The sequence below is a fragment of the Coffea arabica genome, chromosome 3e (assembly GCF_036785885.1).
Source record: "Coffea arabica cultivar ET-39 chromosome 3e, Coffea Arabica ET-39 HiFi, whole genome shotgun sequence".
NCBI lineage: Eukaryota > Viridiplantae > Streptophyta > Magnoliopsida > Gentianales > Rubiaceae > Coffea > Coffea arabica.
Genome location: NC_092315.1, coordinates 48,597,704 through 48,613,616, shown reverse-complemented (window position 1 = coordinate 48,613,616; position 15,913 = coordinate 48,597,704). Strand labels below are relative to the sequence as shown.

Genomic DNA, 15,913 nt, shown 5'->3' with positions numbered 1-15,913 from the left:
GATTTAGAGCACAGGCTCTAACTATCTAAACTTGTTAATTGCCTATACTAAAAATGTACTTTTTCTACATAAATTACAATTTTTATTGCTTCAAAATTGGGCAGGGCATTTTACATTTTCATCGCGCGAAGCGCGTTTATCCCTCCTAGTTGTATAGTAATAGTTATGATAGTGATAACTCTGAGGCCGTGGCTAGGGGTACTATCGAGCCAAGTTGAGCTCGAGTAGCACTGATTCTGATCGAGTTCGAGCTCAAGTCGAGCTCGAGTAACACCATACTTGAGCTCGAACTCGATCAGAATCAGTGCTACTCGAGCTCGACTTGATAAAATAAAATTAAACTCGAGTTCGACTCATTTGAGCTCAAGTAAGCTCGAGTAAATATCAAGCCCGATCTACTCGAGCTCGAGTTTTGAACTAAATATATAAATTTTTTCTCAAAATATATAATATAAATATAATATGAATATAATATAAATATAATATGAAAATTCGATTAAGCTCGTCGAGCACTCGAATATTTATTTTTGGAGCTCGAACTCGACTCGTTGGAATGTAACGAGTAGCTTGAGCTCGAGCTAAGCTTTTGACCAAGCCGCTCGCAAGCTCCTCGTGAGCAGCTTGACTTGATTACACCCCTAGCCGTGGCCCTCAGTCAATGAACCAACCTGACTCCAAAATTCTATCTTTCCCTCCATTCTTGATTACTTTCTAGTACACAAACTACACTTTATCTGGAGGCCGATGAAATCCTGCATTGCTGATGGGAATAGGATCAAACTGGTGTCCATATACGTTATTCATGAGTCTCCTGCTGGCTGCTCTTGTTAGATTCTGACCCCTAATGTTTTCCCTGACGTGCTTGTGCAAGGTCATTCCATGGATTATTCTCATTGCTCAAAAAGGTAATCTTGGAAAAACAAAAATAGAAATACTACATGGACTTGGAAATTAGAGAGATTTCCCATTTAGAAATACTACATGAATTTAGGGTCTTCACTAAAAATTCCAAAAATGTGATATTCAAAAAGTTCACATTTCTGTTATCTAAATAGGATGACAAATTTGAAACATTCAGATTTTGTTAGCTTAGTGATAGTGTTCAAAGTTATCATACTTTTGAGATAATACATTACCATATAAGACACTACTAAAGTTTAAGAAATGATGGATTTTCTGTAACTTTTTTTTTTCTCTATATAAGACACAACTAAAGAATAAACTCGCACGTTTAAATTCAATCGATTTGATCAAAACTCACTCAATTTCGGTCAACACCGAGGTCGAGTGGATCTCGAGTTGGCTTGACAAGCCTAATGATTCGAATTGAATATCTCTATGTTTGATTTGCTAGTTCAATGAACCCTTACATATTTATTTTTTTAGTAGTGGTGAAATTACTTATATGTCCCCAGTATTTTTATTATTTATTAAGATGAAATGTCTATTTTATAAATATAATAATTATTCTTTTAACCTCCATTAGAGGGCTCGAGTTTGAGTTTGGTAGGATTAAGTCAATCTCACGATTAGACCAAAACTCAAGCCCTAAATATGATAAGGGTGGTTGATTTATGCTAGTGTTGACTGCCCACCCAATGTGTGTGCAATAAAAAATACATAATATTTATGGTCATTAAATAAATTTTTTATTACTGAAGCAAACTTTAATCTTTTAAATATTTTTCATAAAATAATTTTATATTAGTAGTTATAATATTTAGCGGTAGTTATGTTGAAAACATATATTTAAATAATTAAAAGTAAAAATAGTCATAGACAGTTATATATAGTTAAAGTGAAAGTAGTTTTTATATGAGTAAAAAAACAAATTTATATAATGACGATAAATATTAACTCCAATACTAATTCCAAACCCCTTTCTCAGGTTTAATAAATAGTATAGATATTGATATGCTGGTTTGATTAGTAGTATAATATGATATTATGACGTGATTAATACTATCTCTCTTCCGTACTTTGATAAGCTTTTTTTTTTTTTTTTTAAATTTTGTATCTATTCCAAATTGTAGCGACACTTTTCAATTAAAAGACAAAGGAGGGAAGCAATGGGCAAGAAAATATGAGAAGCTCCTCTAGCGTCAGCCTCATCTCCTGCTCCTGGCCGAGGTTGCTCGCACCCACTTCCACTTCCACTTCCACTTCCAGCTCACCTCCTCTGAGAACGATGATGAACCCAAAATTAGATGCTGCAAAGTCCCACAATAGATCAATTACTAGCACAAGTTCAACTCTTCTTTCATCATCATCATCTAGTTCTACTACAGTTGATAAATTCCAACAAGTCATCCATTCTAGCTCGACAGGTAATTATTTTCATCAAGACCAATCATCTTTGGACTTAATAATTCCTGATCATAATGCTGATTCAAGATTTCTGTTTTTTTTTTTTTAAATATTGGGTTTTCTTGGAGAGTGGGTAGATGGTTGGCAAAAGTGCTGGGAACAAGGGTTGACACCATGGGACTTGGGGCAGCCTACCCCAATTCTTGTCCATCTTCATAAGACTGGTGCCCTTCCTAAGGGCAGGGCTTTGGTCCCTGGTTGTGGTAGTGTGAGTATTATCCTACTAGTTTAAAGTTCTAATTTTTCCTCTTTTGCGTATCTGGGATTTCTGCATTTGGGTTTATGGATTGGAACTGATGCTTAGAAGTGTAGAATATGCTTGTTGGATTCAATTGTTGTACGTTTGGGTTCATGGCTGTAAATTGCCTGCCTTGGTTAACTTTTGTTCAAGATTTCATGATTGTATAAATCACTGCAATATGGTTGTTTTTGGGTCCATGCACTATTGCCAGGTAGCTACAAGTTTACTGCTTCAGGTGCGTTGTGAACACAATATTTATTGAACGAGTAGCTACAAGTTTACTGTCACTCTGTCTTCTTTGGTTTGCTATCATGCTGAGAACATTGGTAGATTAGTTAAGTGCTTTTATTGCATAATAGCTATGTAGAGGAAAATTTCAGATTTTATGCATTAAATGCAATCCGCTCAATGTAGTGCGCTTCATCCCATGCACTACAGCACCATGGTACCCTTGTGCTATGGGGATTAGGTGATCCAGGTTTTTGAACATGGCAGTGACTATAGGAAGAAAAGAAATCAAGGTTCTTTTGACTTCACCATACTGCAGGTTTCATTTTTATGCTGCATGTTTGCTTGCTTTTAGTAAATTCACCCAGTTGACATTTGTAATCATGAATCTATACTAAGGAATGGTGGAGATCATTTTGGAAATCCACATAAAATTTATTCTTTTTTTTTTATTTTCACATTTTCTGTTTTGGGTGGTACAAGATTTGGGGTAGGTGTTCTGCAGCTTAGTTTTAATTCCATACTGGTTGTGACTCTAAAGTCGTTCCTTTCTGTTTCTTCTTTCTTTTCTCCTTGACTTATCAATGGGCTTTTGTCGGCTGCAGGGCTATGATGTCGTGGCAATTGCCTGCCCTGATCGCTATGTTGTTGGCCTGGATATATCAGAAGTAGCTCTTGAAAGAGCCAAAGTGGTAACTACTTATTTTCCGAATGCCCTTTTTGTCCCCTCACACTGAAGTGTATTTTTATTTATGAAAAGTTTGGGCAACTTTCTAGCTGGTCAATGAGGAAGTGCTAAGCCATCAAGGGGCATTGGCTAAACGTTGGTCACTAAATGCACATAACATGTGTTAAATGTTAATATTAGTTCTCATCTTGAGTCATTTACTATGATACATTTGTTCAGAAATGTTAAAACTCTAGGCTCTTGCCATAATTATCCTCTTTATTCTTGGAGGAACAACTGCCTTGGATACGAAATGCTAGGATTCCTTGATTCGAGTTCTCAGACTTGATTTTTTCTGAATAAAAAACATTGTCTAAGTACTTTATACATATTATTATCCATTTTCTCATACTGTTGTGGAAATGTTTGCTTACGCGGCACATCAAGGCAGTTGTCCTCATTATCAAGCCAAGAACACTTTGAATTCTTGAAGGCAGACTTCTTCACATGGCGTCCCACTCAGTTGTTTGATCTCATTTTTGACTACACGTGAGTATTAGATGACCATCAGTTGATTGTCATGTGAGGAGAAATTTTTGCTTGCTAACTATTGCATGAATTCGCTTGCAGATTCTTTTGTGCCATCGATCCAGATATTAGACCATCTTGGGCTGTTAGAATTCGAGACCTTTTAAAACCAGATGGAGAGCTCATAACTCTGATGTTTCCAGTATGCTATCATCTCGTCAAATTGCCTTTCTCAGTGTTTTACTTTGAAAATGATTTCACCATGTTAGCATCTGGAATTTGTGTAGTGCGATTATTGTAAGAGTATAATATATGTGTTGATAGATCTATTGTTGAATGTGGGTTAGACAATTGACTGGAATTCTTGCTCGTGTGTTATCTTCTAGTTTCATATGCCTAACATGTCTGATAGGAAGGTTAGCAACATCTTAGTTGCACAATGTTATTTTAGAGTAAATTCTGTGCTTTATCCTACTAAATCTGGTCAACATAGCTTTTTGAATAGTTGTTCTTGAATTGTTTAGATTCTCATTACATTTATCTTCTCTTTCAACAGATTAGTGATCATGAAGGGGGACCTCCATACAAAGTATCTACTACTGAGTATGTGCCAATTTTAGTTATCATAATCAGAACAATCTTGTCGTCTCTTCTGAGAATCTATTTATTCTTTTTAAAGATTGACATATGGAGAAGCACTCACTTTTTTATTTACATTCATTTTTTGGTTCTGCATGCAACTGATGACAAATCTGTGGATGCAGTTATGAAGAAGTGCTGCACCCATTGGGGTTCGAGGCTACCTCTATCGTGGAAAATGAACTGGCTGTTTCACCTCGCATGGTAAGATTTGTCATGTTAGTTTTGGTCTTGGTTCATTTGATGGAAATCCCATTGAAAATGAACTTGGCTATTGCATATGAATAAACACTGTTACATTAGGACATTCTGATCTGAATATCTGAGATCCAAAACAGAGAAACCATCTATTGCTATTATCTGCTTTTTGTTAATTGTCTGATTCCTTTCACAGCCGGTAGAATCCTGTAAAAAAAAAAAAAAAAACTTTTGGAGATAATTTGAATTAATCGATATCTGATATTGCCCAATAGATGGCTCTCATTGGTACAAGAAATGTAATTGATGATGTCCAGTTTATGTTTATTGTAGTAATGTTAGAAGTCCTCCCCACCAAAAGCTGAAAGGATCTCTTTGGCTTATATGCATTTCTTCTTATGCTATACTTGAGCTTTGGTTATGGTGGTCCATGTATTTATGGTTTTGGCTGTTTAATCACCATTAACCTTGATACATAGCATAGCAAAGACCTTTGATAGTAATTGCACTCTTTAATTCCTTGGCAGGGACGAGAGAAGCTTGCTAGGTGGAAAAGATCAATCTGTCTATCAACTTTGTGATGTCATTTCACCAGATAAGTCGAGGTGGTCTGATTAGTTGTTTAATTGTTTAGCATATAGATTTGATCCATCGACTAATGCAATGGGAAGGATTTTTAAAATTGCCTTCTTGGCATTCTTGATGTAAGCTGGTTTTGTCCTTGTACTTGCCAAGAACGCAAAAGAAACCGAGGGGAAGAAATGAAGAAAGAGAAAATATCAGACTCCCTGCGCACTCTATATTTCTCTGAGATGGTTGGAAGACTGACTATACAGGATGTTCTGGTCCACCATCTTCTAATTTCCATGAGCTTTGGTAATGCCATCCAGTCAAGAATCAAAACTGTAATACTCCATGATTTAGGTTTGTTGAATTGCTTCCCAGATTGAAACTCTGTTCAATCTAAGTCTCTTTGTTGTTTCATGCTAGTCTGGACAAACTTGTACAAGTCTGAGTTTGAGCAGCTTCTTTTGTGTGTACTCATTGTAATTTATCCTTCTCTGTGCTTTGGCTACATACAGGAGATGGACATTCTTGATCTTACTTGAATCACGTATAAAACTTGGTTTAATTAGCTCTGGAGAAAGCTCTATCTACTAATATGGTTTTTCCTTTTTTTTTTTTTCTACAACTAAAAAATAAATATTTGGAGCAAATTAATTCAACTCGAATAATGAAAAAAATTGGTGAAAATGAACAAGAATTGATCATATTTCCACTTGGTTGCTGGTCTTATGGTTTCTGCAAAGGTGTCTACTTGTACGGTGGGCTTCCAGGGTTGTACACCACTTTGTTGTTTATATATACAATCAAATCTATTATACGTGTATTATTAATTTTTTGATTATTATTATTATTATGTCAAAGAATTGCAGTATTTATGAATGAGTTCACCGTTAGTATATATTAGCGCTTGATCGATCCCAAAGTGGGACTGTCAATGGGGTCGGGCTAGTCCATACTCGGCTCGTTTGGCTCGAGAAAAAGCTTGATGAGCCGACCTTTTAAATATGAGTTCGGCTCAAATTAAATATGAGTCGAGTTTGGGTCTTATTAGTCTCAAACTCGATATAGGTCCGGTCCTTTAATTACTTATATATATAATATTTATATTTTGATATTATGTATAATTTTATATCCAAATGTTTTACTAAATGCTAAATATAATTAAAATATATCTGAAAATTCTTTTACTAGCTTTCTTCAGAACCAATATCAGTAATGCGTAAATGAATATTAACTTTTTTTATTAGTTGAGCAAATTTTTGTGTTGGTATAATATTGGTTGATTTATTTTTGATCTAGAAACACAAATCATCAAGCATGTTTGGATTCAAATCACAAGATTATAAAGAAGTTCCAACTTTTAAAAATATATTGATTTATGACTGCATGTTTTATTAATATTTTTCATGTTTTTTGAACGAATTAGATTGAAATATTATTTTTGAAAATTTTTTTATTTATATGCTTTTTAAAAACTATTACTTGTTCATATTTAGTTTTAATGTTGTAGTCTTGTAAATGTTAAATTAGTTGTACAACTTAATAGTTATAGTAATTGTATTAAGAAAATTAAGGAGTAATAAGTAAATTTGAACTAAATTCAAATAAGATTCTTAATCCGAATATTATGTAAGTTGAATATGACTTCATATTTATTAATTCGAAACTCATAATCCAAAATCCGAATTCTGAATATGTTACAAATTAAATAAGTTGAACTCGAGTTTATAAAAGCCCGGCTCATTAGGCACGATCCATCCCAAAGTGAAAGGGCTCAGCAAAGAGAAAAATGGAATGGAAGTCCCCACGACCATGAAACTTTACAACTCAACCTGGGAATGGGAGCCAAAAATATAAGAACAGAAACAACAACGTTTGACGTTCTCGTCCGTACGAAACCAGAATGCCCCGCCTCAATCCTCGCACTCCCATGCAATCTTTCCTATCCCCACTTCCAAACTTGTTGACATTTTCTCCTCCTCTCTCTCTCTCTCTCTCTCTCTCTCTCTCTCTCTTTCATCTGCAAGTTTTCAAGCCTTTTTCTCTTGGATTTTGATCATCTCATCCCTGCATGAACAACAGCAATCATTCTCAGATATTGTTGTATCCATAATTTGAGAAAGGAAACAAAATGGACGACCGTGACTTGGAGGACGACGACAGGGATGCATTGGCAGGATTATCAAACTTCCCGCCTGTGCCCAAAAAAACTCAATCATATAGCCAACAACTGCGTACAAGCACAGGATCACATCACAAGAAACATCGCCAAGTGCGAAAACACAGCTTAGATGATGCTAAAACCATCGGCATTGCCAGCAGTAATAGTTACAGCTATTTCTTGGAGAATTCATCTGATGATGATGATGATTTCTACCCCTATTCCACCACTGTTGGCTCTGCTTCTTGTAACGCGGACTATAATATTAATCACAGGATTGATGGATTGTCAATGGGGGATGGCGGTGGCTCTGAGGAATACGTACAATATCAGCATCAGCATCCGCCGCAGAACTACCAACCATTGCCGGAATTTATGGGGAGTGGGGGTGGAGTGGGGATTTTCAAGGTGCCTACTCGGGCTGCGGTGCACCCGGGCCGCCCTCTTTGCCTTGAGCTTAGACCACATCCCCTTAGAGAAACTCAGGTAAGCCGAAATATATTTACAAAATGGGGAAAAAAAATTTCTTTAGAAGGAGAAAACTAAGAGAGGAAGACGTGAATATGTCCCTGAATCACCTGCACCTTGTTCTCAATTCAAATACCAGATTTCTATTTTAATCTAGTCTATAATTTCATCCCATTGATAAAAATAGCTACACTTTGCCACCGTGATTAAGCAGATATTAGATAAGAAGCTGGTGGTGACTTTTACTATAGCACCGTAAAAGTTTTGAGTGCATTCTGGCTTTTTAATATACGATAATTAGTTCTGTAGTACTTGACATTTCTATAGTGTTATGACATGTTTTCTACATTATTGTGGGTGACACTGCAGTTCTTGTATGGTTTGTTTCTGAAATGAATCCAGATGTTCTTGAATATATTGTAACAGTGGTTTATGGTGTTGAATAGTATCTTTTAATAGTTTGTTTTGGCTAATTGATTGATGAAATAATTAGTGCTAGTTTCATTATCTTTAAGTTGAATGGGTGAGATGAATCACATCTATTTTGAGATTAACCCAAAAAAAAAAAAAAGGGAAATGCTAATTTTTGTACGTGTCTGTGAGTCTGTATCTCTTCTTTTTTCCTTTTCAAACTTTCTGGAATCGCAAAAATGCTTTATGGTATATAGTTGATTCACTCATTGTAGGTAGAGGATTCATGCTCTAGAGCTTTTCCTTTTTCAGTTTGTTCAAATCTTTTAACATTCCTAGGAGACTCGAATGCAGGTCTCTCTTTTGATTCAATCCATTTCATGGTAATACAAATTAGAAACTTAGTGAGAAATTAAAGAAAAACGTTAATACAGTTTAGGATGAATCTGTATTCTGCTTATCAACAATGTAAGTCAGGATTGCACTGAACAAGATTTATTGGCATATCAGTAGAAAAAGCACACGACAAGAATAGCCTTTGCTGGCAGGGATAGCGCGTTTAGAACCTTCTCTTTTCATACCCTTTTTCACTTCAGAAATGAATAAGGAACTTATAAATACCATTGCAGGTTGGGAGGTTTGTCAGAACAATTGCTTCCACAGACACAGAACTATGGGCAGGTCAAGAATGTGGTGTAAGAGTTTGGAATCTATCAGATGCGTACAAGCCAGGAAGTGGATTAGGAGGAAGAACAAGGAGAGGGGATGAGGATGCAGCACCCTTTTATGAATCGGTAAATACTTCCCCAGCACTCTGTCTGATGGTGGATCCAGGGACAAAGTTGGTTTGGAGCGGGCATAAGGATGGTAAGATTAGGTCCTGGAGGATGGACCAGCAGCATTCAGATGATACACCTTTCAAGGAAGGTCTTTCTTGGCAGGCTCATCGTGGTCCTGTTCTTTCCATGGTTTTTTCTTCTTATGGTAAAAACTACTTACCATCAAGTTGACTGACAATTACTTCAGACTGCTTATAAATTTTTCTCTTGGCTGTGAAAATTCGTATGGCTAAATGTGTGATATATACTATTGGCCTCTCAGCAATCAAAACTCTTTCCCATTAGGTGAGGCGTCAGTCCAGGGATTAGAGAAACAATTCATGCTGCCAACTTAAAATTTTTCAAGATGCTTACTTGAATGATTCTTAGATAACTTTCAAGAAGGTCTTATCTAGGGACAGATATTGTCTGAATTTCTGCAATTTGTGGTGTTCATCTCATTGCTAAGTTTAAGTTTTTGAATTATCCAGGTGACATCTGGTCAGGCTCTGAGGGCGGCGTTATAAAGGTCTGGCCTTGGGAAGCAGTTGAAAAATCTCTGTCTCTATCCCCAGAAGAAAGGCACATGGCTGCTTTATTGGTAGAGCGATCGTCTGTTGACCTTAGAAGCCAAGTTACAGTGAATGGCGTATGCAACATTTCATCTTCAGACATAAAATGTTTGTTATCCGATAATCTCAGAGCCAGAATCTGGGCAGCGGCCTCTTTGTCATTTTCATTGTGGTACGTTTGACTTCCTGTTTTCTGCCGCATAATCAAAATTCAAGTTAAGGAGGTCAGGATAATTTTTCTGAGTCCTAATTATATTCATAGTTGACAAACTGTAGGGATGCTCGCACAAGAGAACTTATCAAAGTATACAATGTAGAAGGTCAGATTGAGAATCGAGTTGACATGTCTTCAGTACAAGACCAAGTAGTTGAAGATGAGATGAACGTTAAATTTGTGTCCAAATCAAAGAAAGAAAAATCCCAGAATAGCTTCTTGCAACGGTCACGTAATGCTATCATGGGAGCAGCAGATGCTGTTCGACGTGTTGCAACAAAGGGTGCAGGTGCATTTGTCGATGATACTAAGAAAACAGAAGCTATAGTGCTTGCTGCAGATGGGGTTATTTGGACTGGATGTTCAAATGGTTTACTTGTGCAGTGGGATGGAAATGGGAACCGTTTGCAAGATTTCATTCACCATCCTTGTGCTGTACTAAGCTTTTGCACATATGGCTCACGGATATGGGTTGGCTATGTAAGTGGCATGGTCCAAGTTTTTGACCTTGATGGAAATTTACTTGCAAGTTGGGTGGCTCACAATGGCCCTGTCATAAAAATGGTAGTAGGCAATGGTTATGTTTTTAGCATGGCAAATCATGGCGGTATACGCGGGTGGAATATAGCCTCTCCTGGGCCTATTGATAACATTTTACGACCAGAATTAGCTGAGAAAGAAGACATGTACACAACACAAGAAAATCTCAGAATTTTAGTTGGTACATGGAATGTTGGTCAAGGAAGAGCCTCTCAGGATGCACTTATGGCATGGCTGGGTTCTGCAGTGTCAGATGTTGGCATTGTAGTTGTGGGATTGCAAGAAGTGGAAATGGGTGCTGGTTTTCTCGCAATGTCTGCAGCAAAAGAAACTGTAAGTTCTGTGCTCAAAAGTTATTTAGATGTAGGCAGAAGGGCAAAATCAGTCTCACAGAGAGAGAGAGAGAGTATTATTATGATGCGATTAAGTCATTTACACATCAACAGCTTTGCTACTACATTTACAATCCACTTCTTGCTAGTGTATGTACTAAAATACCATGTAATTAGTTTTTCAAGCAGAACCACCATATATACTAGCAAATTGTCTTGGCTTAGTCACAGGCTTTTAGTCTGAAATATTCCAAATACTGGAAGGCTGTTAGTCTATTAGCGGGAGCTGTAGAAGGAGCAATGACTTTAAGAATTCCAACTAAGAAAATGTCCACATATGTGATGACACCAGAGATGATTGGTTTTCTGGGAAGCATTCTATATGCATGCATGAAGTAAAAGGAACTCAAGAGATAAATTTAGATTTAAGTATCATTTGTAGTCTAGGAACCACTTAGAATGAAATGAATAATTCTCGATGACCATTCATAGTTTTAAGGAGCCAAGATAAGATATTTATCCATGTTTATTTGTTTTTGTAGTCAACATGTATTAGGATTTGCCCTAGTGATTGTTTAATTTCTGATATTCATTTTGGATTATATGTCCCTTCCCAATGGTAAAATTCCCCTTTTAGTAAATATGATTGTAATTGCCTAATTGGTCAGATCCCCTTTCGTAAACAGAGAACAAATAAATTTGATCTGATAGAACTTTTGTTTCTGATATAGTTTCCTACATATGATCACCAAGATCCAAAAGCCTTCTGCAGACATTCGTCTTCATTACAAGACGAATGTACCTATTTGCAGACATATTTTGTACCTATTTGCTTCCTGCACTATTGGTCATACTATCAAAATAAATCTGTCCTGTTTATTTTTTACAACATTTCAAGTAAGGACGACCAAGGGTAGAGGATCCCGTTTTGCTCTTTTGGTCTTGAAGGTCATTAAGTACAAGCTAGACATCTAGACATAGAATTGGTAGATTTTCTCTCTGTTTTGCAACTCATATGCAAGTGTATTCGGTTTCAAGGTTACCACTATTCTATTGTAGGTAGGACTTGAAGGAAGTTCTATCGGTCAATGGTGGCAGGATGCTATAGGAAAGACCCTGGATGAAGGATCAACATTTGAGCGTGTGGGGTCAAGGCAGCTGGCTGGCTTGCTTATAGCTATCTGGTAAGAATTTGTTCAGGTGCTTTGATCATCTGATTTTAGTTTTCTGTTTTGAGACGAAAAAACGTCCCTAATGCAATCACTTCCTATTAACGTTGTTTAGCTATTCTAACCAATGACTTGATCGCTGATAGATTCTATTTGGTCCTCTACCTTTTTGTCCTGGTTCTTTTTTTTTCCCGTTTATACATATCAAACAGGGTGAGGAGGACTCTCAGAACGCATGTTGGGGATCTAGATGTCGCAGCAGTAGCCTGTGGATTAGGTCGTGCCATCGGTAATAAGGTAGTTAGATCAGCCTTCATAATACTTTGAAATGCATTCAGTTTTTGGCTTTGTACTAAAACTTTGTCCTTTTGCTTTGAATTAGTTTAAATTTTTCATCCTAATTATGTTTTCTTTGCCAAATATGATTGTTGAAATGTATCATTTTTTAACTTACTTGACTTTGTTGATATCAGTAATTCTTTCTCTGATGGCAATTCTTTTCCATTTGTTCTCCTGCATAGCTAATTTAGTGCACAGACATGCAAAATTATTCTAAAACCGAAGCAATCAACAGTTTTGTGTAGCTGCCATCACAATCCAAAAAAAGAGAAATTGAGAGCAAACTACTTTGTTATTTACTGTATGACCCTCAGATTTGCAAGAAGGATGTTTGTGATCCTTTTTGGTACTAGACTGTTACTTAGTCTCCATGTTGAAAATTTTGATTTGATTAGAGAATTCGCATCAAATAGATTTGAGGAAGTTTCTTCTGATTTGATTAGAGAATATCTGCTGTTCAGAAGTAGCAAAACTAAGCGCAGAAACGTCTTCTTTCCAACTGGTTGCCTTTTTCAGATATACATATATCAAGTCAATGCTTTTGAGATATGTCATTCATTTTATGTTTCTGTGTTTTTCTTGATATTCTTCCAGATACTATGTGTGATGGTCTGTTCTCACTTTCTGGATTCTGACTGTTCAAAAAGGTTAAAGAAAAAGTGCAAAAATGAGGACAAAGACTTAAATCCTATGCTATAATGGGCGCAGATATGTAAAGCCAAGCCTTGTTTCACTATGATATTCCTTGAGTTCTAACGTGATAATTCATGCTGATTATGGACCATAAGCTATAATCATAGTATAATACATTGTAACACATCCAGGCAATGTGGATAACGGTTTTACGCATCAGACTGACTATTACTAAATTTCACACATTTCAGGGGTTAACCGTCTTCCCTTTTTCTTGCTTCTTTTATTTATTTTTTCTGGTTAAATATTGAGAGAAAATGATGATGCTTTGAACTTTTTTTGTGGTAACATCCATATCATGATGACTTGTTGCCAACTAAGTGGTTTTTCTTTCTTAGAAGATATCTGGCAGTGCTATGATCATCCAATAATTTTAACAGAGTTCAGATCTATGCATTTGAAGATCATTATTTGGAGCATCTGCATCTTGTCATCCTGCACCTTGTGCTTATTAATGTGATTACAGCAGACTTCAAACCCATATGTAAAGTGAATTTCTTTGAATGTTTTTCACACACATGGGGCATCTTTCCTGTCTGCAGGGTGGCGTGGGGCTGAGGTTGAGAGTATTTGATCGCATAATGTGTTTTGCCAATTGTCATTTAGCTGCACATTTGGAAGCTGTCAACCGCCGCAATGCTGATTTTGACCATATATTTCGAACAATGACTTTCTCCCGTTCTAGCCCTCTTACTAATGCTGCTGGTATGCTGCCGTTCCTGTTTGTCTGTTGCTCTCTTATCTTCTCCACGTATTTATTTTGGCTGCTTTATTCTTCTGGATTTCCATGGATCCTCTCTGTTGCAGCTGGTGTCTCATCTGCTGCCCAAATGCTTCGGGGTCCAAATGTATGAATTCTATCTATACTAATATAATTTGGATACCAATTGTCTGTTTCTCTTAAGGCTAGCCTTGCGAGCTTCTGTACCTCTTTCTGTTCTAACAGGCAGCTGCAGTTAACCCAGAAGAAGGGAAACCTGATCTTGCTGATGCTGACTTGGTTATGTTCTGTGGTGATTTCAATTATCGCCTTTTTGGGATATCTTACGATGAAGCAAGAGACTTTGTTTCTCAAAGAAGTTTTGATTGGCTTCGCGAAAAAGATCAGTTAAGAGCAGAAATGAAAGCTGGTAAAGTTTTTCAAGGCATGCGTGAGGCCCTTATTAGATTTCCTCCAACCTATAAATTTGAAAGGGGAAAGGCAGGTTTAGGAGGTAAGAATATGTGATGATGACAATCTTTTTCATTTTCTGAGCAGTGTGACATTGATTTCCTGGCATTTTATTCTGCCTAGTAAATTGATAATGCAAAACACTAAAATCAAAATGCCAACTCATTTTCAGGATATGACTCGGGTGAGAAAAAAAGAATTCCGGCATGGTGTGATAGGGTACTATACAGAGACAGCAGGGCTGCTCCAGCAGAGGAGTGCAGTTTAGAGTGCCCTGTAGTTGCTTCCATTGTGCAGTAAGTTTCCTGGTTTACTTTCAAACTACCAGGCTACCATTCTTTATCTGAAAACTTTTTACCCTATGTTGCAGGTATGAGGCTATCATGGATGTAACAGAAAGTGATCACAAACCCGTACGATGCAAGTTGAATGTTGACATTTCTCATGTTGATAGATCAATACGAAGACAAGAGTTTGGGAGAATTTTTGAATCCAATGCCAATGTCAGGGCATGCTTAGATGAACTGCGTTTTGTTCCAGAAACCATTGTCAGCACTGACAGGATTGTGCTTCAAAATCAAGACACGTTCAATTTAAGAATAGCCAACAAAAGTGGCAAAGACAATGCTTTCTTCCAAATTGCATGTGAAGGTCAATCCACCATCAAGGAGGATGAGCAACCATCAGGTTATCGCCCCAGAGGTTCCTTTGGTCTCCCTCGTTGGCTTGAGGTAAAACAACAACTCTCTTTGCTAGCTTTGATATTCTTCAGACTCCAGCAAACAAATAAGTTCTACATCTTCAAAAGTAGCATATTGGCATTATACTACTTCATTCCATGCTGATCATCTGTTTGCCTCTTCCAGAGGTCTATCAAAGTAGAGACCTTTTTTTCCCTTAAGTTTTCTTGTCATGAACACTGACAACATTATACCACAAAATTCCAACCTAAGTCTGTTCTCTGTTTCTAGGCAATTCCTTACTCGTTTGTTTCTGTAGAAGCTTAACTTTTTCAAATTTAAATTTCAGGTCACACCTGCTGCAGGTGTATTGAAGCCTGATCAAATTGCTGAGATCTCAATACACCACGAGGAATTCCACACCTTGGAGGAGTTTGTTGACGGGATTCCTCAAAGCTGGTGGTCTGAAGACACCAGAGACAAGGAAGTGCTCTTGTTAATCAATGTACAAGGAAGCCGCTCACTGGTGACAGGAACTCACAGAATACACGTGCGCCATTGCTTCACTTCTAATACTGTTCGTCTTGACTCAAAAAGCAACTATGCTAGGAAACACTCAGGAAGTGCTCATTCAAGATCGTTGCCAAAACATGCTGGTGCTACCTCTGATACAATTGATGACCATCGAAGCTTACGTGGTCCTTAAGCCTAAATGAATGAAAGAATTCAGACAACAAAGTGTATAGATGAACTAGGCAGTTTTTGATGAAATGATATCCAGTCTAGCAACACATTTCCTACAGCCTTCTTCACTAGATAGCATTGTGGTGTAAATATTCGGACTATAGGCTTAGATCTTGATCTCATGTTCACTAAGTTCCATTTCAAAGTTCCAAAATTTTCATCACCA

The 15,913-nt window shown here is 37.0% G+C and overlaps 2 protein-coding genes across 4 annotated transcripts; both read left to right on the top strand.

The window, feature by feature from the left end:
- The first annotated feature begins 2,056 nt into the window (after positions 1–2,056).
- LOC113737035 (probable thiol methyltransferase 2) lies at positions 2,057–5,645 on the top strand. 2 transcript variants are annotated; one of them, XM_072083609.1, is made up of 8 exons: positions 2,057–2,327; positions 2,436–2,575; positions 3,442–3,528; positions 3,955–4,052; positions 4,134–4,233; positions 4,588–4,634; positions 4,796–4,874; positions 5,396–5,645. In XM_072083609.1, exons 1-8 carry the CDS (start codon positions 2,084–2,086, stop codon positions 5,447–5,449), a joined length of 849 nt encoding a protein of 282 aa, XP_071939710.1. In that variant the 5' UTR covers positions 2,057–2,083; the 3' UTR covers positions 5,450–5,645. The 2 variants fall into 2 exon arrangements, with proteins under 2 accessions (XP_071939710.1, XP_071939711.1); XM_072083610.1 differs by having other exon boundaries at positions 2,058–2,327; positions 2,445–2,575.
- A 1,921-nt stretch (positions 5,646–7,566) lies between these two features.
- On the top strand, positions 7,567–15,913 carry LOC113737764 (type I inositol polyphosphate 5-phosphatase 12). 2 transcript variants are annotated; one of them, XM_027264942.2, is made up of 12 exons: positions 7,567–8,082; positions 9,105–9,459; positions 9,785–10,037; positions 10,142–10,952; positions 12,011–12,135; positions 12,333–12,417; positions 13,695–13,857; positions 13,960–14,000; positions 14,099–14,366; positions 14,496–14,619; positions 14,694–15,054; positions 15,353–15,913. In XM_027264942.2, the coding sequence occupies exons 1-12, from the start codon at positions 7,567–7,569 to the stop codon at positions 15,707–15,709; spliced, it is 3,459 nt and encodes a 1,152-aa protein (XP_027120743.2). In that variant the 3' UTR covers positions 15,710–15,913. The 2 variants fall into 2 exon arrangements, with proteins under 2 accessions (XP_027120743.2, XP_071939707.1); XM_072083606.1 differs by having other exon boundaries at positions 13,695–14,000.